This window comes from Cydia pomonella, chromosome 5 (assembly GCF_033807575.1).
Source record: "Cydia pomonella isolate Wapato2018A chromosome 5, ilCydPomo1, whole genome shotgun sequence".
NCBI lineage: Eukaryota > Metazoa > Arthropoda > Insecta > Lepidoptera > Tortricidae > Cydia > Cydia pomonella.
This window is the reverse complement of record NC_084707.1, coordinates 4,100,109-4,123,401: the sequence shown is the minus strand read 5'-3', so window position 1 is coordinate 4,123,401 and position 23,293 is coordinate 4,100,109. Positions and strand designations below refer to the sequence as shown.

The following is a 23,293-nucleotide window of genomic DNA, read 5'->3' as shown; positions in this document are numbered from 1 at the left end:
ATATGACAGCAGCATGTCAGCCACAAAGTTAAAAATAACTATGTACTATATAAACACTAAGGGAGGGATAAATAATGTTCTTTGAGTGATTTTTTAAACACAGCAAGAGATTGAGCGGATCTAACGCCAACAGGTAAGGAGTTCCAGAGTCGGACAGCTTGAAAAGTAAATGAAGTGTTGTAAAATTTTGTAGAAGAAGATGGGACGGAGAGAAGCAGGCTGCGCGACAGCCACTGCAATGTCAGGAGTACACTACTAACTACATAATTAGTTATCGAGTTGCCCCACAAGATGGCCGACCTAATGAAAAGGGCGAACGTTTCATTTATACGTAAACACATGTTGTGTGTGTTCACTGGACTGTGAGATATGGGATTGCGCTGGGTAATAACAGATACAAGAAATGTTATTTTCCCTAACATATTATCATGATTTTGTTTTGTCCTTTATCTATTCTGTACCAACGTAACCATATAATAATATTATAAATAGGAAGGTTTTATATTTGGAAGACTGGGGCAGCGTCTAGCATTAAACATCACAAATGTGACGTTCCACGGTAAATGTACCGTATGGCTGGCGCTTACGTCGCATAGCACTGCATTACTTACCTTTACCCGTAGAACGTCGTAATAGTTATTTACGATACAAGTTGCAGAAAATAGGAAATTCGCAACGAGTGGTGATAAATTAAAACACGACCGAAGGGAGTGTTCGAGCTGCGAATTACCTATTCGCAAGTGTCTCGTACAACGTTTTACAGTACATATGGCCTTTTAAATGTTCGACACAGTAACGTAATATGCTAATTTTCGCACTAGTGCTATAAAGTAGCATCATATGTACTGTAAAATAAGTTTTATGTCAAAAAAGCTACAGGCTTTTATTGCTGACTGAACTTTTAACAGGCAACTAATACTCATCGAGGCAATTCTAATAAACCGACAGATAATTAAGTTGCGTTGTTTTATCACAGTTCCTATGGCCACCTCCTGTGTCCATCATCAGATCAGCTCGATGGTAGCCTATTATTGCTTTGTCACCCAACTTACATGTGTATGTGTAGTTCCAGCTCAATCGAATAATGGTTAGTGGGTTAAATTTCCGAAAAACTCATTGGTACGAGCGGGGGTTTGAACCCGCGACCTCTGGATTGAAAGTCGCACCCACTTACCGCTAGTCTACCAACGCTTCAATATATGATAATTGTTACTTTATTCTCATACTGGAATGCCTAATAACATTTAAAACTTTCGTGTTTTGAACACATTTTAAAACGTATTTAAAACCGGGTTGATCGCGTATTTATTTTTGAACATAAAATAATTATAAATATTTTAGGACATTATTACACAAATTGACTAAGTCCCACAGTAAGCTCAATAAAGGCTTGTGTTGTAGGTACTTAGACAACGATATATTTAATATAACAAATACTTAAAGAAATAGAAAACACCCATGAGTCCCATGACACAGGAAAAAATATCTGAGCCCATCACACAAATAAATGCCCTTACCGGGATTCGAACCCAGGACCATCGGCTTCATAGGCAGGGTCACTACCCACTAGGCCAGACCGGCCGTAATTATGCTATTATTTGACATTGTATATTTGTAATGCCTATAGGGAGCGTGCATGAACTGTAGGAGGCAGCACAGGAGCCGTCTTATTTTTGGCGCGAGGTGTAAATGTGATGTTTATTGTTCCGATGTAGCCCACAAGATGGCAGAACCTGCTATGAACAAGAAAACACGTGACGTGTAAATGTACATGCTTATAGTTCCGATTTAGGCCACAAGATGGCAGACCCTCCAACGCGCACGGTCCCTATTTCCTAATATTTATTTGACATTATGATGAATTTATTTGCTATCGATATTTGATGATGATTTTCTGTGTATTGGCATTGTATATAATTTATTAATAGTTGACAATCATAATATAAATTCATATAGATTAGCTTAAAATAATTTGTATTGTAATTCAATATTATAAAATAAATAAATCAATCATTGCAAGTTAAATAAAAGCTTGTAAAAAGTAGGTATTTTTAACAGTTTACCTTTCTTCCTGTAATGCAACGTCATGGCAATTAGTACGAATATACAAAATATGTTCACGGTAACTGCCGCGCCTATGCCCACCCACGTCCACGGACCTGAAAAACACAGAAACAGACTTCAACCTAATGTTGTCTCTTCTAACCAACATAAATGCCAAACTGACGGAAAGAGTCGAACGATTATCAACGGCTTGTAAGATTTGAGACAGCGGCAGCATAGGTATCGCTTTATATCGATTTAAAATAATGGTACCGGTATTTTTTCCGGTATATACCTTAACCGTTATTCTAGACAAACTGATAGTATTAAATAAAATCAAAAGGGCTTACGGGCTTACACTTACATAGACAGCTTCATCCAATAGGAACCAAGTTGGCTCAAGGCGCGGGCGGCTTGGCAACGACGCCTAAGCTGATAGGGTATCTTTATGAAAGCGGTTAAGGTACCCGAAAAAATAAATGGTACCGTTATTTATCGGTAACAAAATAAATTTATTTGGCTACCTAAATGATTCGGATTAAACCGGTATGACGTCATACCGTTATATAAAGGTATCGTTATTTTTCGGTTATGCAGTCCCTGCCTGTCACTATGCCCGTCACTTTCGCGCTAACATACTTGTTAGAACGTGACAGTCATGGTGACAAATGATAAAGAGCCGACCATCCCAGCCCTACATGGTTATGCCTGCTGCTGGTTAGGTTTAACAGGCATAGTGATAAGTGTAAAAAATGCGACCGTGTTGCAGCCGCTGGTCTATAAATAACGCTATAGTAAACTCGCTAAATACACGGTGCCCGTGAGCTTTGCGAGATATTTTAACAGTATATTCCTGATCACATTTAAAGACTAAAATGTCCTAAAAACTTTTTTGGAATTCGCGTAATTTCAGAGCCAGTTACAAAAAAAAACATCTTTTTATTCTTACTTAGTGCAAAACGCCTTTTTGATGGCGATGTTGCACTATGGGACCCAGTCCATATATCCTTATTAATAAATGCCAAAAAGTGAGTAGTGACACTGCAAAAACGAGGTTTTCAAAAAAAGCTCAAATTCTTTTTGTTGAGTTACACAAATACAAATAGCTAATTTTTTCATACTAAACTGAACTGTCAACCTATACATGAGAATAACAGCTCCCTCGTGACAATGATCATATATTTCTGGTCGTGCTTTACATTATAACTAAATAAAAAAACCTTTTTTTTAGTAAAATTGACCTAAACTTGTATAAAAAAAATCCTTCTTTTGGCCTCAGAAATGCGTGGTAATTATCTCTCGGGTTCCTCGTGGCACCTTGTATATTGCTGTCCCGCCCATGAGCGGTGATAGGGGCCACTGTGCGAGCGGGACATTAATATGATTGTGCGATAGAGATAGAAAATGGTGGGTCAATGTACGAAAGTCTTTGTGCTTAGCGTCCTTTAGAGAACTAATGAAATGGCCGCGTGACTCTTTTCCTCTCCTTGCACGAAACCCGAGTCCTGAGCCAAATCTTTATTAAGAAAAATTGTTTATTAGTTACGGCTTATGTTTTTGACAAATTACATTTAACTTACCAATATTACAGGATGTAAGTGCATCCCGCTTCTGAAAAAAAAAAGGTGATTCCTCAATATAAGGCTTGCAAATATATTCGTATTGAAAACAAGTGTTAAGCGGAAAACGAATTGAGTAATAACAGGGGCTAGTAAATAGAGCAGACATAAAAAAAAGACCGCCAATTATTACCAACCGATGTATCGTAATAGTACATTATGATACAAGTGCGAAAAATAGGAAATTCGAAACGAGTGGCGAATTACCTATTTGCACATGTATCGTAATGTACTTAAGTACAGTACATATGGCCCTTTAAATGTTTGATACAGTAACGTAATATGCTAATTTTCGCATCTAGTGCGGTAAAGTAGCACCATATGTACTGTGACTAACTATTACGATACAAGTGCAAAATAGGAAATTGGCAACGAGTGGTGATAAATTAAAACGCGACCGAAAGGAGTGTTTTAGATCGACACGAGTTGCGAATTTCTTATTCGCACGTGTATCGTACAACGTTTTACAGTACATATGGGTCTTTAAAGTTTCGACGAAAGGGTCGACATATGCACGGAAAGTGCTCATTCTCGCACGCGTGCGGGAAAGTAGCACCGTATGTACTGTCAATAACTATTTTCATTCAAATTAGAACTCCAAGTATGTCACATATAGTTCCAATTTCAAAAACCCTTTCGAGTTATCAGGTTTGATCACCCACCCCTCGATACAGTTCGTGTCATTCACCATGACGCGCAGATTTGTCAAATCTAACCTTTAATACTATTACAATAAGAGTCAACCTTCAAGAAAAGAGCGTACTCCCATCTCAAAGGCCGGCAACGCACTTACAACCCCTCTGGTGTTGCAGGTGTCCATGGGCGGCGGTAATCGCTTACCATCAGGTGATCCGTCTGCTCGTTTGCCTCCTCTACCATAAAAAAAAAAAGTCAAGGCTCGCGTCTTCGTGAATGACACGACCTGTATAGTTTAAAAAGGAGCCACCTTTTCGACTTTTTATTTATTTATTATTTAGTTATTTACTTGCAAAACTCAACAAAAATCTGTTTAACATGTGCAGGAAAAACGTACTCAATACTCAATAATTTATTGCACATATTGGTTATATAGGTGGAATATAAATATAATAATTTTATTATTAATCATATTATGTATCATGTTGGGCACTGCAAATAAGGAGGAAGACACATAAATAATAAATTATGATTCAGCCTATACTCGTCCCACTGCTGGGCACAGGCCACCTCTCATGCGCGAGAGGGTTTGGGCTACAGTCCCCACGCTGGCCCAATGCGAGTTGTGGACTTCACATACATCTTTGAATTTCTTCGCGGATGTATGCAGGTTTCCTCACGATGTTTTCCTTCTCCAAAAAGCTAGTGGTAAATATCAAATGATATTCCGTATATAAGTTTATTTTAATGATATAGGAGGTAAGCGAGCAGATGGATCGTCTGATGGTAAGCGATTACCGCCGCCCATGGACACCCTGTGGTTGTAAATCCGTTGCCGGCCTTAAAGATGGGAGTACGCTCTTTTCTTGAAGGTTTGAAGGTCGTATCGTGCCGGAAACGTAGGTGACAGTTCATTGGTACGAGCCAGGATTTGATCCCGCGACCTCCGGATTGAAAATCGGATGTCAGATCCACTCGGCCACCACCGCTAAATGTAGGTTTCACTTAATTCTAGGTTAAATTTAACTTTCTTCTAAGTATTCATTTAGGCAATAGTAAACCAGTTATTTGGCCTAAAATTGTTGCCCATAACTTTTGTTTTAATTAGTTTAATTAAGATTAAAATCTCTGACCAGTTTTTAGAGACGTTAAAGACCAAATGTGTAGATTTCGTATATGTAAAATCCTTCACAGCAATCGAGTAACGAAAAAAGTGTTTTTTTACTGTTTTTTTTTAAGGAGCTGTAGTATTTCCAACCAATTCACCTGTTACCAGCCGTAAAAACAAACTAAAAAAAAACCGGTCAATTGAGAGTTCGTTTTACTCGCGCACCGAGGGTTCCGTACAAACTTTGAAGTATAAAGGCTAAAGACTTGATCAGAAGTATGTACCTATACTAAGCATAATTGTGTACAGCGCCATCTATCGGCAAATTGTCTAACTAATGTGCACATTTCATTGGATTCTTAATTAAAATTTATGGATTCGTCATGTCTGTCTGTCAGTCCGTTTATGTCACAGTCACAGCTACTTTTTCCAAAACTATAAGTTGCAGGCGTACATAGGCTACGGAGACTGCTTACCATGAGGCGGGCCGTATGCTTGTTTGCCACCGACGTAGTATAAAAAAAAAGAAAAAAAGAACTATACTGATGAAAATTGGTAAGTAGATGTATTCTATGAACCGCATTAAGATTTTCACACAAAAATTGAAAAAAAAAAACAATAAATTTTGGGGGTTCCCCATACTTAGCACTGAAACTTAAAAATTTTTTTCATCAAATCCATACGTGTGGGATATCTATGGATAGATCTTCAAAAATGATATTGAGGTTTCTAATATTTTTTTTTCTACACTGAATAGTTTGCGCGAGAGACACTTCCAAAGTGGTAAAATGTGTCCCCCCCCCCGTCATATACGTCATAAATGGTACGGAACCCTTCACGGGTGAGTCCAACTCGCACCTGGCCGCTTTTTTTTAAGTAATAGGTGGGAAAATAACCGAAAATAAAATGTTAAATGAAACTCATCTAACATGAGCAACCGACCTTTGCCGATAGACGGAGAAACCCTACCGTCTCATTTGTTCTTGGTACAATCGTAGGCTTCTTTGGCGGTTCATGAATTTTCTTCAATATGACGCCTGAAAAAAACATATGATTAATAAAAAGTCCAGACGTTACTATGGAAATATTAATTCTACACAGACGATGTCGCGGGAAAAAGCTAGTAATATATTGTTTTACGTAGGCAGGTCAATAAAAGTTACGACCAAATAACAGATACAGAGACTAGACCCTACTCATAGTGTTGTGTTCCTGCCGGTGAGTAAGGTTGCCCGAGCTCAACGAGGGGGGCGGGTTTAGGGTCAGCAACGCGCATGTAACTCCTCTGAGTTGCAGGCGTACATAGCCTACGGAGACTGCTTACCATCAGGCGGGCCGTATGCTTGTTTGCCACCGACGTAGTATAAAAAAATGATGCTCTTCTTGAGCTGACTGGCATTATCAGGGATGATTTAATTATTATTAATCAATTAATCAAATCAATTCAATTAATCATTTATCAATATATTGTTGACATTGACGTTTTATGTTCTTAGATTTACTGATAAGATTTTCTGTCCTTTATTTTAGTTTTATTTAATTGTTATTAAGTAAAATGGTATTATTATGTTACCTAATACTCTAGAATAGAATATGTAGAATAATAATATTGTGTGCCCTTACAGGGTGTCATGATCTAACTTATATAATGTAACACCTATTATGTACACGACAATACAGTATTGAATAAATTGAAATTGATGGCAAGAGGCCTGATAGGGTGTCCTTAGTTCCTTGGAGCTTGGGACGGATGTTGGTGTGGGATGCTACCTGCGTAAACACACTGGCACTGTCCCACCTCCATGCGGACTAATGTAAAAGCGGGCGCAGCGGCGGAAATTTTGAAACGTAATAAATATACGAGCCTCGGTAGATAGTACCATTTGGCGTTGAAACTCTAGGTCCATGGGGTCCCAGCGCGCACGCGGTTATTGCAGAAATCGCGAAACGTCTAGTTGACGTAACTGGTGACCGAAGAGCTGGCGGCTTCTTCGCACAACGTATCAGTATTGCGATACAACGAGGAAATGCCGCCAGTATCCTTGGTACAATGCCTCAAGGGCCTATTTTAGATTTAAGCTAGGTATAGTAATCCTCTGTATATATAAACCCTTAACCTGTATGATTAAGAAAACAAATAAAATGGCAACAAAAAATACCTGGTATTTCAACATCAAAGTAGCAGTAAGCTATCATCTCAGGTTTGATATTATCCATGACACGATCGTGCAAAGATGTGATGGCGTCTTTTGGAAATGTTCCCGCATCAGAGATGTGCAAATACCCTCGCTGCAATAATAGTACATGGTTAAAAAACTTTTGAGATGAGATCGATGACCTCGTTGTCTAGTCGTTAGTGACCTTGCCTATGAAACAGGAGGTCCCGGGTTCGAATCCTGCAGTGGCAGCATGATTCCATTTTGATCGTCTGTCACTATGCCCGTCACTTTCGCACTTACATACTTGTTAGAACGTGACAGGTATGGTGTCTAATGGTAAAGAGCCGACCATTTTAGCCGTTCTGATAATAATCTATAGATCGTGTCATTCACGAAGACGCGTACCTTGACTCGTAATTTCATATTAGTAAAGGTTAGATTTGACAAATCTGCGCGTCATCGTGGATGACACAAGCCTTTTTGAGTGTACAGTGGTACTAAGTCGATCTCTGTAAAATTGTCCTATTTTTTTCACCTAAGCGTTAGCAAAGGTCGCAGTTTCAGCGTGGGCAAAAATGCTTTTGTATGGGATGTTCTCTGTAGGTCGCAATTGGCTACTTGACAGTTTTTTGTAAATAATGTCAAACGATCTTGATTTTCCTGAGGATCAAATGTCTATATGGGACTCATGGCATTTGAGCAACAGTCAGACAAAGGTCAGAAATGAGAGTTAAAGTCTACGCTCGCACTCGACGATTGAAACGCCTCTAACAAAATGATAATGTGAGGTGACGTCACATTATATAAGTCTGTCCTAAATGTATGGAAGATCAAGGAAATTGCCATTTTGACCCTGAAATATTGCGTTTATGTGTATAGTTGTCTTAAAATTTATTTTTCAATTAAATGTAAGGAATCGAATGGTACCATTTTTTTTCTATTTTTGAAAGACAAAAAAAAATATTTTTTTTAGACATTGGAGTCTTGTATTTTTATTATAATCTCAATATAATTTTTTTTCCACTTTTTTATAATGGATGGCTCATTTTCTATCCATTTAACTACATTTTGTTATAATATTCAATATGTGTCAAGTACCCAATTCTCAACCGATTCTCGTGAAATATTGTGAGCAGGTTACGCCTGTTCCACCTATCCCTACCGCCTTATACCCCTTGATAGAGATATGTAGAATATTTTTCCTTGTTTCCCTACCGGTATCTATCCTATGTTTTTTGTAGTGATAGATGCAACAGGCGGATAATGATATGTATTTATTTGTCGATTCACTTTATTCATTCTTTCAGTTTGAAGTTATACTCACAGAGACACTAGTGTTTAATATTTTTTTTGTTTTTACAAGCTTTTATTTTATTACGGCTGTCCCGTTGTCTGTATGTAATTCAAAGCATGTATGCTAATTTAGAACTACTTATTGAGCTAAAACTTCACATACTTATGCGAGTTTGGTGACAATGCAACATTATTATATTATTGTACTATGTGATATAAGGCAACTGCAATGTATATTTGGGTTTGTTAGGATTTTCTTGATGTGTACAGTCAGCGACAGAGATAAAAGCTTCTACTTATCAAAAATTATATGTATTTATATATTATATATATCGTTGTCTAAGAACCCACAACACAAGCCTTCTTGATTTTACTGTGGGACTTAGTCAATCTATGCAATTAAAAATAAACTTATTACTTAAAGTTGCTTTCATTGGCGTAGTTCTATTCAAGCCTTAAAATAGTTTTGCAAACTGCTCTCAATTTATCTCTTCTTAATTTTGTCCATCATTATAGTCAATGCGATTACAGCTAGGTAATAATTACTAAATAAATATTTTGCGAAAATCGACCTGAAGTCTTACAGTAAGTTCAATAAGGCTTGTATTGTGGCATGATTCAAAATTTAGGAGAAAATGTGTTGAAATGTAACTTTTTTATTCAAACCACAAATATTATTATTTTATTATTATTATTTATTATTATTATTTATTTGTTGTAAAGTCATGTACATAATAAATCAGGATGTTATACCATAAAATACAAGTAAGACCATGACACCCTGTAAGGGCACACAACATTAACTTAAAACTAAACAAAACAAGTCTTCTCATTTAAACATGACAATTAATATTACAAAAAAAAAAAAAAAAAACATGTTATAAACTATCGTCATTAAGAAAATCCTTAACCGAATAATAACATTTATCAATTAATAATTTTTCTAATTTATTTTTAAACACTGTGTTTCGAGTTTCTAGCTTAATATTATTGGGAATTTTATTTGTTATTAAAATACATTTATATTGGGGACTATTTTTACACATCTCTAGGTTAGTCTTTGGTAATAGTAGTTTATTTCTATACTGCGTTCTCGTGTTTTCCTTGTCTTGTTTTAATGTGAAAAAATTTGAATGTTCCCGAACAAAAAGTGCAGCCTGTAATATATAAATACAAGGCAAGGTTAATAACCTATATTGAATAAAGTATGGGCGGCAACTGTTTGGGATACGCACATTAGCTAAGATACGAACACATTTCTTTTGCATCACAAACAGCTGGTCGGCCTCGGTGCTGTCCCCCCACAGCACCACGGCGTAGCGGAGCCATGAGTACGCATATGCGTAGTAAGCAGATAACGCACATTTAAAATTAGTATTAGTTTTTAGTACATTAAGCGCATATATAAATTTAGAAATTTTTGTTTTAATATTTTGGATATGTCCTTTCCAATTTATTCCAGAGTCTATTGTTATGCCTAATAAGTTAAATTCTGTAACTTCCTCTATCTTATATGAATTACTTTCCAAATTTAATTGTATTGGTTTTTTTTGTACCGGTTTAAATTGTATAATTTTAGTTTTATTCAAATTTATTTCTAAATTATGGTCACTAAGCCATTTTTTTACCGTGGAAAAAATATTTTTGAGTTGTGAATTACATTCTGAGCTATTATTGCATTTAAATAAAAGGGAAACATCATCAGCAAACATAACGCAGGTAGTGTTTGTATCTAGGCTTTTTGGCAGGTCATTTATATACGCTAAAAATAGGAGACATCCACAAACGCTACCCTGGGGGATAGAACAGGTTATATTTCGCATATTTGACGTAATAGTTTTAATATCTTCGGATTCCTTATCAAAATATTCTATTTGTACGCATTGCTTACGTTTGTGAAGGTATGATTTAAACCAATTATGGGCTAGACCACGTATTCCCATGCCATTTAGTTTACAAAGTAATATTTCGTGGGATACTTTTTCGTACGCTTTTGTCATATCTAACAAGAGCCCTACGCTATACGATCTATTGTTTATATGGTCTAGGATGCTTTGTATGTATTGATAAACTGCTAGTGAAGTTGAATGATGTTTCCTAAATCCATACTGGTTTTTATCCAAGATGTTATATTTCTCAAAAAAGTTATAAACTCGATTAATCATACATTTTTCGAAAATCTTTGACGTGGTTGGTAAAAGTGCTATTGGACGATATTGACTAGGATTTTTTACATCGCCGCCTGGTTTAAAAATAGGTTTTATTTTTGCGATTTTAAGTAGTTCTGGGAATATTCCTTCACTAAATGATTGGTTAACTAACTGTGTAAGAGGGGGCGCTAACTCAGTTGTACATATTTTTATGAGGACGGGTGGTATTTCGTCAATACCGAAACTATATTTATTTTTAAGCTGCTTTATAATTTTAATTATTTCGCTTTCCGTAACCGGCCGTACAAATATTGAGTTATTAACGGGCGTATGCACGCAACGCGCGCGCGCCGGGCTGGCTCCGGCTCCAAAGTTAGTTTCGCCTACCGACGCGAAGTGTTCATTAAACACGTTAGTTACCTGCTGCGGCAATGTTACTATAGCATCAGTTGTTTTCAATGACATATTTTTGTGTGCGCGGTCATTTTGCTTCTTTTTTATATTATTTATAATGGTCCACATAGTTTTCATTTTATTTTTAGATTTTTTCATAGTTCTGGAGTAATTAATTTTTTTGGACATTTGAATACAACGTTTAAGAATTTTCCCATAGCATTTATAATGGTTATGAATTACCTCATTTTTACTTTTATTTACCACGACTTTAAGTTGCCTTTTGTGTCTACAAGATAAACGTAAGCCTTTCGTTAGCCATGGTTTTACACGATTTGACATTGAACATTTAATGCGCTTTTGGGGTATGTGTTTATTTAATAACTTTTGTAAGATGCTATCAAATAAATTATAATTAATATTTATATTATTGTTCAGTGAAAGTATTTTATTCCAATCAATCTCATGTAATGCTAGCCTAAAAGATGACATATTTTTTTCGCTAAAAATCCTTTTTGTGATGAAGAATTGATTTTGTTTTTGTTTCATTTGCGCGGTTTGGCTTTGAATTTTATACAATACGCTTTTATGGTCCGATATGCCGTGGTCCGTCACTTCAATATTATAGGATTTCGTGTTTGTGAATACGAGATCTATACAGGAACGGGAATTGCTAGTTTGTCGAGTAGGTTCATTTACAATTTGTACTAAATTATTACTTAACATTAAATCCAAAAGTTTTTTCGTGGTAGCAGTATTTAACAACATATTTATATTAAAATCCCCGACTAGAAGTACATTTCTTTTTTGTTCTTTCTGTTTAATTTTTGACAGTATGTTATTTAGGCAATCGAAGAATATATTAATGTCTCTATCCGGTCTATAGATATTTATTAATATTATATTTTGTTCTGGAATTTCTATAGCACAACACTCGACGAAACACTCCCGCGATATTTCTGCGATATCTGGTCTTTCAATATACTTTATTTGTTTTTGCGTCAGTATTGCTACGCCGCCACCTTGGTGATGCTGACGGTAGTACGCTGCCGCAATGTCGTACCCATCAATGGTTATCAAATCCTTCTGATTTAACGAGATCCAAGTCTCCGATAGACACGCTATTTGGATGTTTTTTTCGCGTAAGAATGACTCCATAATATCTGATTTGTTTTTAAGGCTTTGCGTATTTTGGATCAGAATTTTAAATTCGTGTGCGAAAGGAATAACTTCTGTCACTATTATTTGGGTCTAGGTAGGGTGACGGATTCAATATAGGTGTTGTTTCGCTGCTTTTTATTTGGTTTATTTCTTCTGGCTTGTTTTTTATAATCTCGGGCACGGGACTGTTTTTTTCGACGTCACTGGTGCTAAGTTGTTGTGGAGTAAATGCCTTTCCATTTATGTAAAGTTTGTTTTTCCTTATTACAGCAAAATGTCCTTCCCGGCGAGCTTTCACAAGTTCACTTTTAAGATGTCTTCTTTGGTCTAGTAACGTACTGTCCATAAACATTGAAACGGCATATCCCGTATTGTTGAATTGGTGAGCATTATCGAGTATGTAAGTTGCCATTCGTTTGCTTAGTAGTTCTATTTGTAGCGGGCGACGATATCCTCTTTTTCCTATCCGGGAAACTCCTTCTATAAAGCCATTTATATTTATGTTCAGTAAGTCGTAGAACATGTTATCAATCCGGTGGCATAACTCCGTCTCAGTTTCATATTGATGCTCATCCACTCCAAAAAGAACGATTTTTCTATTGTTATTTCCATTATTTCCATTCTTTATGCTATAGTACTGAAAACTTTTTTTTAATTCAAGAAGCTCACGTTGTAATTCTAGGTTTTCTCGTTGTATTTTCTCTATAATGGTATTTGTTTTTTGTATCTCTGTTCTTAGGATCTCTTGTTGTGCATTTATTGTGTTTATTTTGGTTTCAACATCCTGCCTTAATGTATCTACAGTAGTATTTATTGCTATTTGGAAAGTTTTTTTCATTTCTGCAAATATGGTCCTATTATTTTTTTCCAGTTTTGAATCGAGTAGTTTACTAATTTCTTCTAGGGTAATAGGCTGGTCTTTATTAGGGGTCTGGGCGAGAAGATTTCCGGAGGATATTTTATTTTCGGTTGCTTCGTTCTCTAGGTCGAGTCCAGAGATCTCCTCTTGATTCAGGAGCTCGTCTACTGACACTGTGGTATCATTCAGCTGCAGAATTGCTGAGGGACGTACAGGTGTACTGTCATCTGTTTTTCTGCGCGTAATTCCACGGTTGCATGTAGGGCATCGCCAAGAGCTATTTAGCTCATGTGCGTGTTCTCTATAATAAGCGGATGTCATATGAACGCACCTATAGTGGTATGGTTCTTTGCAGGCTATACAAATTAGTCCTTCTAGTCGACTTATTGGATCGTGACAGCTCAGACAAATCATTTTCACTAATTAAATACCCTTGCACGCTTATATATTTGGTGAATTCGATATAAATTTTTGGTTGATTGGTTTATTAGGCTTGTGTCCTTTATTTATTCAAATCTACCTTTTTGCCGTCTTCCTGTGTTGTCCATCTGAAAATAAGCACCATTTAACGGTATTTATTTAAATATATATATATATTTATTAGTCTTAGTTCCCTTATTATTTTTAATGGAGTTGGAGTATTTTCGATTGAGCAGAAAATGTTAACGATTTAGTGTCAAAACCTTTCGAAGGTCCAACGAATACAAATACATACTCGTAACAACAAAAACATCTACCGTTTTATATATATTTTACAGACGAATATACTCACTCAACTTTCTTGAAATCGAATATCTCTGAAGCCATTCGTTCAGAGTAAGTTCTATTTTTTCGGTCCTCCAGCAAAAATACGCATTTATCGTTCTCAATAATGTATATATCGTAGTACGAGCCTGGAATGTAAAATAGTACATTGTGCAACGAGGGGGGTAAGTGAAATTTTGGATACGAGGGAATTAAAGATCCTAGTTTGCAATATTCTTACCCCCGGAGTTACACACAATGTTTTTCATCACAATTGCGAAGAAAAAACTAAATTTTAAACGAAATAATTCTTAAATACGGTTACATATCAAACATTCGTCCGCCATTTTGTTATTCCTTGACAGGTCAGTATCGAGGGCACAGACTTCTTCGGCATTCAGCCACGATTAATAATTATGTAAAAATATTTTAAACGGCTGTTAAATTAATCGAATTATTTAATTTTAAACATAAACAAAAATATTAAATTATAAACGTCAGTATTTTAAAAGTAAAACTCATTTATGCTACTTGGTTTGTATGAAAAAGTGACATAATAAAAAAACCTTTTTTTTTCACAATCCATAACTCCCGCGGAAACAAAATAGGCCTTTGTCATTCATTACACCTGCATGAAAAAAGAACTATTTCGAGCAAGTGTGATGAAAAAAATGTAATTTTCTGATTTAATCTTTCACGATTTTTACACATTATCAAATTATAGAAACGGGACTTAGTGCGGGTAGTTCGAAAAACTAACGCGGCTAGAAGATGTTGATGTTAACTTTAGCCAGTCTTCTCCGAGACCACGAGGACAACGCCTATCCTATCAAAACTTAAGTCCCGTTTTTTTTAATTTAATAAAATGCAATTCATACGAGTACATAAACATAATTAAGAAATTGTGTTAGCGGAATTAACGATCATTGGTCTAATAATAATAAAAACTTATTAATTTAAGAATGTATTTCGTGTAACTTAAATACACACATATTTTAAAGGTATTTTTTTAACTGAAGTCTGTAGTTGTGTATAGTGTACTTACGGGTGATATGACACATGTCTAATATCTTTGTGTAAGAATGTCCTTATAATTTTTATTTATTTTATTTATTTATTTTTCTAATGTGCATTCTATCAAAGAAATTGGACTACATCAAATGTACCTACTAGAAACTCCGACATTTGGTCAAATATTACGAATGACATTTAATTCAAAATAGCTACGCAAATCATTGACTTATAAACAAAAAAAACTTTTCCTAGTTGCGTTAGACTGCACGACTGGCTCGCATTGGTTGCGCACAACGCAATTGGCTACTTGACAGTTTTTTGAAAATAATGTCAAACTATCTTGATTTTCCTGAGGATCAAATGTCTATATAGGACTCATGGCATTAAGGAACACAAAGGTCAGAATTGAGAGTTAAAGTCTGACGTTCGCAATCGCCGATTGAAACGCCTCTAACAAAATGATAATGTGCTGTGACGTCACATTATACTCGTATAAGTCTGGCCTAAATGTATGGAGCACAAGGAAATTGCCATTTTGACCCTGAAATATTGCGTTTATGTGTATAGTTGTCATACAATGTATTTTTCAATAAAATGTAAGGAATCAAATGGCACCATTTTTTTTTCTATTTTTGAAAGACAAAAATTTTTGTTTTTTGAGACTGGAGGCTTGTATTTTTTTATAATCTCAATATATTTTTTTAAATTCCACTTTTTTCTATCCATTTAACTAAATTTTGTTATAATATTCAACATGTCCTTTCGCCCGTAGGCCCCGGTCTTTACGAAATTCAAATATTGGATATAGAAATTGGACAGATGGATTAAACTAAACTAAACTAGCATTTTATTATAACGTTACCTTTAGCGTCCGTAAAATCCGGCAAAAACAGAACAACAAATATAATAAACATTTGGTGAATTATCCAAACGCACGTTATTAGCATACGAGGACTATCGCTAAATTAAGGTTTCGCATTAATTTTAGTGTGAAGTTTCCTCGTGGTTATAGGTCAGGCAGGAGTCATATCATGACTAAAATATAATGAGGATATGAATATTGCTATTAATTTAGACTACTTACAACTTGCAAAATTTGCACCTGACAAAGTATTAAATCTCCATTAGGGTGCTAACAAATGTTTATATAAGCCGTATAATTTTTTTGCTACGATTGATATTTTTCGGATGTTTTGAGAGATACTTACTATACTTAGGCAGTGGTAGACTTTATTATTTTTAATTTAGTAACTGAGGGCCTACTTCGGTGTTCGCGGTAGGCCCTCTGACTTCTGACGTTATTCATAAACTTCTGTGAATTCTTGAATGCCATTGATAATCGTTTGCCCCTATCCGCCATTTTGACATTTGTATTTGTTATAAAGACAATAAATGTTACTACGGTTTTCGATTTAAACTATCGTTAGACATACTACAATTACTATTAAACTAAGGGCTGTTACTGTGGGACTAGGTCGATTTGTGTAAGATCGTCCCAAAAATCCTATAATATATATTTTTTATTTTCTGTGGAACTAGGCATTTTCTGAGGTTAACGACAGGGAAAATTTAACTATCATATAGTTTTCTAATTTTCTTAACACGACTTGTTTTCTGAATCACTATCCGGCACCTATTTGGTTTTCCGTGAGTTTAAGTCTACGTAACGTATTATTACTAGAAACTCTATTTTAATTCGAGAAATTAATTTACTGAACTGTTAGCGGCGTAGACTGCCGTGCCTCATAATATTGTGGTAAAAATGAGGGTTTTCCCGATAGGTTTTGGTCGAGTATTATTGTTTCCCTAAAACTGATGCCGTTATTGTTCTTATTGGTGTACACTATACACAGTTCTTTTTGAGCAGTTAGCCATATTCGAATATGTCATAATAGATCAGCAGAACAACACATTTTTGAAAAAAAGAGTGGTACTTTTTTTAACTTTTTTATTCATCATCAATAAAAAAATATGGTCACTGTACTCGTTTGTTTCGATTCGTACAATACTATGGCAAGCACGTTGCACTAGCAAAGAGAATTTGAAATAGAGGTGGATTGTCAAAGAAAACTTTATAGCCACAGTAAATTTACTGCCATCTTTCGGCGCATGATTTAAACTTTTAGAACGCCATTTGACTTTGATCCTAATTCTATCTTGTAATTTTACACCATACACACTTCTCAACGCTCTCATTTCCACAGCATTCACTTCACTCTGATGCCTCTTCTGCCACAACACTCCTCTATGCACAGCCAACCGTGCTTTTTGCGTCACCTTCTGTCTGGTTTGTCTATTGTGTTTTAATGTAAGTCCACTTGCTTATCAAGCGCATCTATGACCAACGCTAAGGAAAACCAGTACGAGCGCACTCCTCAACCATGAAATGGGTAGTACTTTAAGGTTTAAGTTACAGTGGCTAAGCAAAGCACTCAGTGGCGGATTAACCGAACAGCAGAAAAAGCATATGTTAAGGGCCCCGCGCCTAAGGGGGGCCCCGCGCACCGACCCTGACCATGCGATTTCGGTACGCGGAACCGGCCAAGTTCAAGTAGGACTCGCACTCCGCGGATCCTGTACTACCACATTTTATTTACAATGTATTTTTTTCGTAAGTCAGTAACAATATTGATCAATTATTATTATTTGTTATTATCCTGTCTATTTTTCTTTACGACGATACCAATATTAAAGATTTTTTATTAGGCTTACGCAAAGACCTAGACCAGAGGATTTAGCATAAAGCCGAAGGTGCAGAGTGTCTCAAAACTTTTGTGCATGGTTAAGCTGCAGGAAACAGCAGAGCTCGGAAACGAACAAAAGAAGATAGTGTGTTTAAAAACATATTAGTGAAAAGCAAGGAAGGATGATTTATTTACTAATTATTATTTCAAATAACAAATTGCACCTTACAGCTAATGCCTAATGATGATCAGCTTTGAGCCCGTAGGAGGCCAAAGGATGCGCTCCTCTACGACTGGCCGGGCGCCCAAAATATGCCGAGTTGCTGCAAGGCCGTGATACTTATGATCTAATTGTCAAAATGTTATAAAAAGAAAACAGCGGGGTCCCTATGCAGGGCTTTGCATTCGCATAGGCCGGATGTAAAGCCCTACATAGAGTCCGATACCCAAAGCATCCCAGCAAGTCGCACTTTCGAGCACGAACTAAGGCCGAGCAGCAGGCGAGCCGAGATCACATTGGTTCAATTCCAAATTCTGTTCTCCTACAATTCAGCCTTTGCATGGTGGCGCGCCGCGATAGAACACTCCGGGCATCCACCCTTATACGGAGCTCGGCCTACGGCCTCGTTCACACTCTGGCATTGGTTTCATTCTAGGCTCTGCTTACCTGCAGTTTGGCCTTCAGTTTCGCACGGGAACGCTACGAAATCGGGTGGTCCGGTCGGTCCGGATATTCAGCTCGTGGGGCTCAGCCTTCGGCCTTGTTTTTTGGCTCACTTAGTCATTAGTTCCCACTCACTTTTCACCTATTTTTACACGTTTTTATTAAACTTAATAATATTGATGTTGTTAAACAGTATCCCTACATGCTTTTATTTAACTTGCAATACTCGTAAGTTGTTTTCAAAACCTGCAAACCATCTGCAAACTATTTTTTTGACCATTTGTCAAAATTTGGCAAAATCGACCTAATCTGATGATGAAAACCGAAGGTAAGGAGGAAATCTATATAAAAGAAAGGAACTGTGATAAAATAACACAACTTTATTAAGATTAGGCTCTTTTAAAATGGATTAGTAAAAAAATTAAAAATTAAAAGATCGAAATTCCTCCTTTTTTTTTTCTTTCGGAGCGATTAATTCCGAAAATAATAACTTTATTAAAAAAAAAAGGTTTTTGGAGACCGTTATTCGTTTTGAAAGACCTTATCCAACCATACGCCACACTACAGGGTCAAAGCAAAAAAATATCAAAGAAAAAACATTTTGTATGGGAGGTATCCTAATTATTTTTAATAGTTTTTATTTTACCCGTTCTGTCGCAATGCATGATTTATGTATCCATGCCAAATTACAGCTATTTAGCACTAAAGATCACGGAGCAAACCCTCGGACAGACGGACATGGTGAAACTACGTATATAAGAGTTTCTAGGTGACTACGAAACCCTAAAAAATACACTGCATAACATGTTAAAAACTAATAGAGAACGAGTGGACAAAAATTAAGACATCGTAAAAATGTTGTGATGGTACTGAATCCTCGGGGTGCGAGTCCGACTCGCACTTAATCAGTTTTTTTTCAAACCAGGGGGCCCCGCGAGCTATTGTGCTAAGGGCCCCGCGCCTTCTTAATCCGCCCCTGAAAGCACTCCATCCTTGTAATGTTTTGTACTAAAACAACTGTTAAGATAACACAAAGTTTATTATAATATTCTTAATATTCACATGCCAACATGAGCGCTCTTACACATATCAATCCAATATCTGGCTAACCTTATAGTTACACAGTTCATTGTCAATGCACCACGTCTGTACTCAACAAACGCCGCTCGCTGTCACTGTCACTCGCATATACATTGGGTCATTTTATACAGTCTGTAGTTGCGTTCTGTTACAGCATACCTGTACATTACAATCCTTATCATAATAACACGCAGCCTAGAGTGTCATCCATATGGCTCGCCGAGCAGTTAGGCTAACAGGCTTGGACGACGCGTTTAGGGCCCTCTCTAGTTACGAAGGTTATACGGGTCTCGAGGTCAAATTGTGTTGGTTGGCTTGATCGCTGGATGCACCTTAAGCTCTCTTTGTCTATGCCATTAATACTTCCGCTCGCGCGCAACTCGAGCCGCGTGCAAGACAGACTACCCTCTTTTTTTTCTTAGTGGTAAGTGAGATAGACAGATGAGGGTATTTCGTGCTACTTGATAACGCCATGCCCCGCCTCCGAGCGCGTACTTTAGGGTGACCTATGCGTTGAATATTCGGATTGCAGAAAGTGGCTACAAATTAAAAATATAAAAAAATGTGTTATTTTTATATCACTAACATTTTTTTTGGGGACTTTTCGCAATTTATGTTACCGTATGGCTAACAGCTCTAAAAGAACCCTGTATATAAAAGCTTTAAAATGTACTGTTAAAATATCACATCACTGTGTTTAGAAAATGTTCAAAATATGGGTGCGTTATTATAAAACTTTACCATAATCGGGGATTCCGATAAACAGAATTGAAGAGAGTAAACATTTTCATTTTCCAATTCCAGGAGCAAGAAGCCAAAGCGAAAGAGCAGGGTAATTCTTCAAAAGCGCGTCGCATGGGTCGCATAGTGAAGCAATACCAAGAAGCCATAAAACTACACGCGGCAGGCAAGCCGGTGCCCGTCGACGAACTACCACCGATCGCAGGCTACGGACCTATACCTACTGATAGTGTGAGTTTTCATATCAATAGTGTATTGAAGCAATACCGAGAAGCTATCAAACTACATGCGGCAGGCAAGCCGGTGCATGTAGACGAACTACAGCCAAATGCAGGCTACGGGCCTAATGTGCCTACTCATATAGTTCGTGTCACCCACGATGACGCGCACGTTTATCAAATCTAACCTTTAATAATATGACAATTACGATTCAAGGCACCAGTCGTCGTGAATGACACGATCTTTAGTGTATTATTTATATCTTCTATAGTTTTTGATTGTCAGGAATAAATGTATAAATAAGGCGTCGCATATAGCGTTCGTATGTGTGAAACTATAGGTCCGACGTATCGGACCGTATTTGAACCGGAGACCAAACCCGTCGTGTAGATCATTCGACACCCGTTCAAGAAAGGGTGTGATGGGTCTCTCCCGCGTTCCCTAAGGAGACTTTTTCCATTCGCACCCCACCTTGTGGGGCGGTCCTTCGCCGTCCTTTTGGGGACGGCTGTGCGTCAGGTGCTGGCCAGCTTTATCGCTACCGGCCGGGCTAGGTTTCGGGGCCGCAGCGAAGGCAGTTAGGCTAGCGGGTGCGGGGAGACCAAAGCTTGAACAAAGTGGTGTTTTATTCCAGTCGCCCGCCCCGGCCCCTGCGCCGGCAGCGCGCCCCGCGGCCCCCGCTCCCCCCGCGGCCCCCGCGGCGCGGCAGGCCTCGCGCTACGACAAGCAATTAGCGCTCTTATTGCACCGGCAGAAGGAGTTCCGGGAGGCCGCGCTAAAGGCTAAGAAGGCCGGTGAGTCACTTTACTTCCTCAGCAGGCACCCGCCCCGACAGAGTCTCCCCCACGAGATAGACTACCCGTCCTTTTCTAATTCTATTAACTCGAAAGGAACGGGTACTCGTAATTTTCCCACGGGTGACATACCGACGCGGCAGCCCTTTACCCTCTTACCCTGCAGGCTAAGACTGCCCTTACCGTTCCGCTCGCCGATGAATTGTAGCGGTGGCGAGTTCGGTCTACTTTAACTACAGTAGAATCCGTTTATTATGACATCGAAAGGAATTGACAAACACGTCATAATAAGCGGACGTCATACAAAACGTTTTGTGAAATGAAAAACCTTTTTTATGTAAATATGTATGTACTTAAGTATTTTAATACAGAAACATAGTAAATACATATGTCTACATACATATTAAATCAAAATCAAAATTGTACATAATCAGCACATTATAACATATACAAGTGTATTTTTTACTGTAAGAAATCTGTAATTTTTCATTAAACCTTCAAGCGTCAATTACTCACTGAGATTCAAAACAAAAACGAGCCACGTGGCCCACGTGCCGAACGTCGTCGGGAATCAACGAACATTACCGGAGGTGTAAAGAATCATGTCGGTCATTATAACCGGACATAATTTATTAAAAATGGGTCATAATAAGCGACATGTCACTGTAAGGGAAGTCATTATATCCGACTTTTTTATAAAGAATTTTATATGAAAACCAAACTTCGTGGTGTAATTACGTCATAATAACCGGTTGGTCAATATAGGCGGAGTCATAATAAACGGATTCTACTGTACGTTCATAATATAACAAATCGTAATAACGTTATTTTCTGAAATTTAACAAATAATAATATAAAAACATCTTATTTATATTACTTCAATACTAAGCAAAAACGTCAGTGGTGTTCTTTTTTTCAATTTTCCTTAACTTTAATAGTAGTTTATGTGACTGCTATATAATAAAAGGCATTATAATACGAGTATGGGTGTAAGATACGAACGAAGTGAGTTTCTTAAAAGGACCACACGAGTGTTAGATACACTATTTTATCTATACACATATTCTATATCAACTTTCTATGATATATTACGGTATTTATGATATATACGGCCGACATTAGGGCATAGTTGCTCTCTGGCGGTACTAGCGGATATGAAGTGGCGTCTCCGAAATATTTTTATCGCTTATTTTACACGAAACTTGTGCGATAGTTAGTTTATAAACAACAAAAATAATAAATTTTATATTTACTGACTAATTAAAAGATAAACTGTACGTCAAATGGCAGTAAATGAAAACTTTTTTCACGAATATCACGCATCCGCAAACTACAGTCGGGGACCGATTGATTGCCATATCGTTCGATACTAGCTAACATGCGAGATATGTGAAAATTGTATGCAATTGACATTTCATATCGAATAAAACGTTATCTCGACTGATATTAGAATAGAGGTTAAATCAAATTGCTTTTTTTAGAGATGTTCGAAATTTGAATGTCATTACTCATTACCAGTGATCGGTTTTTTGGATTCGACATGGGGTGAATGACCTCAATCATTATGTTAGTATGGATATGCCCCGGGAATCCGGGCGTTATGTTGTTAGAAAAGGCAAAAAAATACAATGTGTTTATTTTATTACACTTTAAAACATCTAAGTAGCTGATAGACGAGTACTTACTTACCGTTCTTTTGTCTAAATCGAACAAATGAGCACAAGTGTTTACACTGACAGCTCATTTGCTGCCTCCAAAGCGGCACATTTTGTACCGTTTGGATAAAAGTTCGGCGAGTAAGTACGCGTGTCTATCAGCTAATATATGGTTACTACGGGTTAATTGTTTGAATAAATGAGTTCGTTCTCAAAAAGTGAATTACACTTCTTTCAACTGAGAGGTAGTTTGAGAAAAACAATGTCCACAATGTCA

At 37.0% G+C, this 23,293-nt stretch overlaps 1 protein-coding gene across 2 annotated transcripts in view; it reads left to right on the top strand.

The window, feature by feature from the left end:
- LOC133518453 (coiled-coil and C2 domain-containing protein 1-like) overlaps positions 1–23,293 on the top strand; it is a 49,919-nt gene that overhangs the window by 11,049 nt on the left and 15,577 nt on the right. For both annotated transcript variants that reach the window (XM_061852144.1, XM_061852143.1), the window contains exons 8-9: positions 20,412–20,579; positions 21,202–21,361. In XM_061852144.1, the coding sequence (XP_061708128.1) occupies positions 20,412–20,579; positions 21,202–21,361 (328 nt within the window). The remainder of the gene's footprint in view (positions 1–20,411; positions 20,580–21,201; positions 21,362–23,293) is intronic.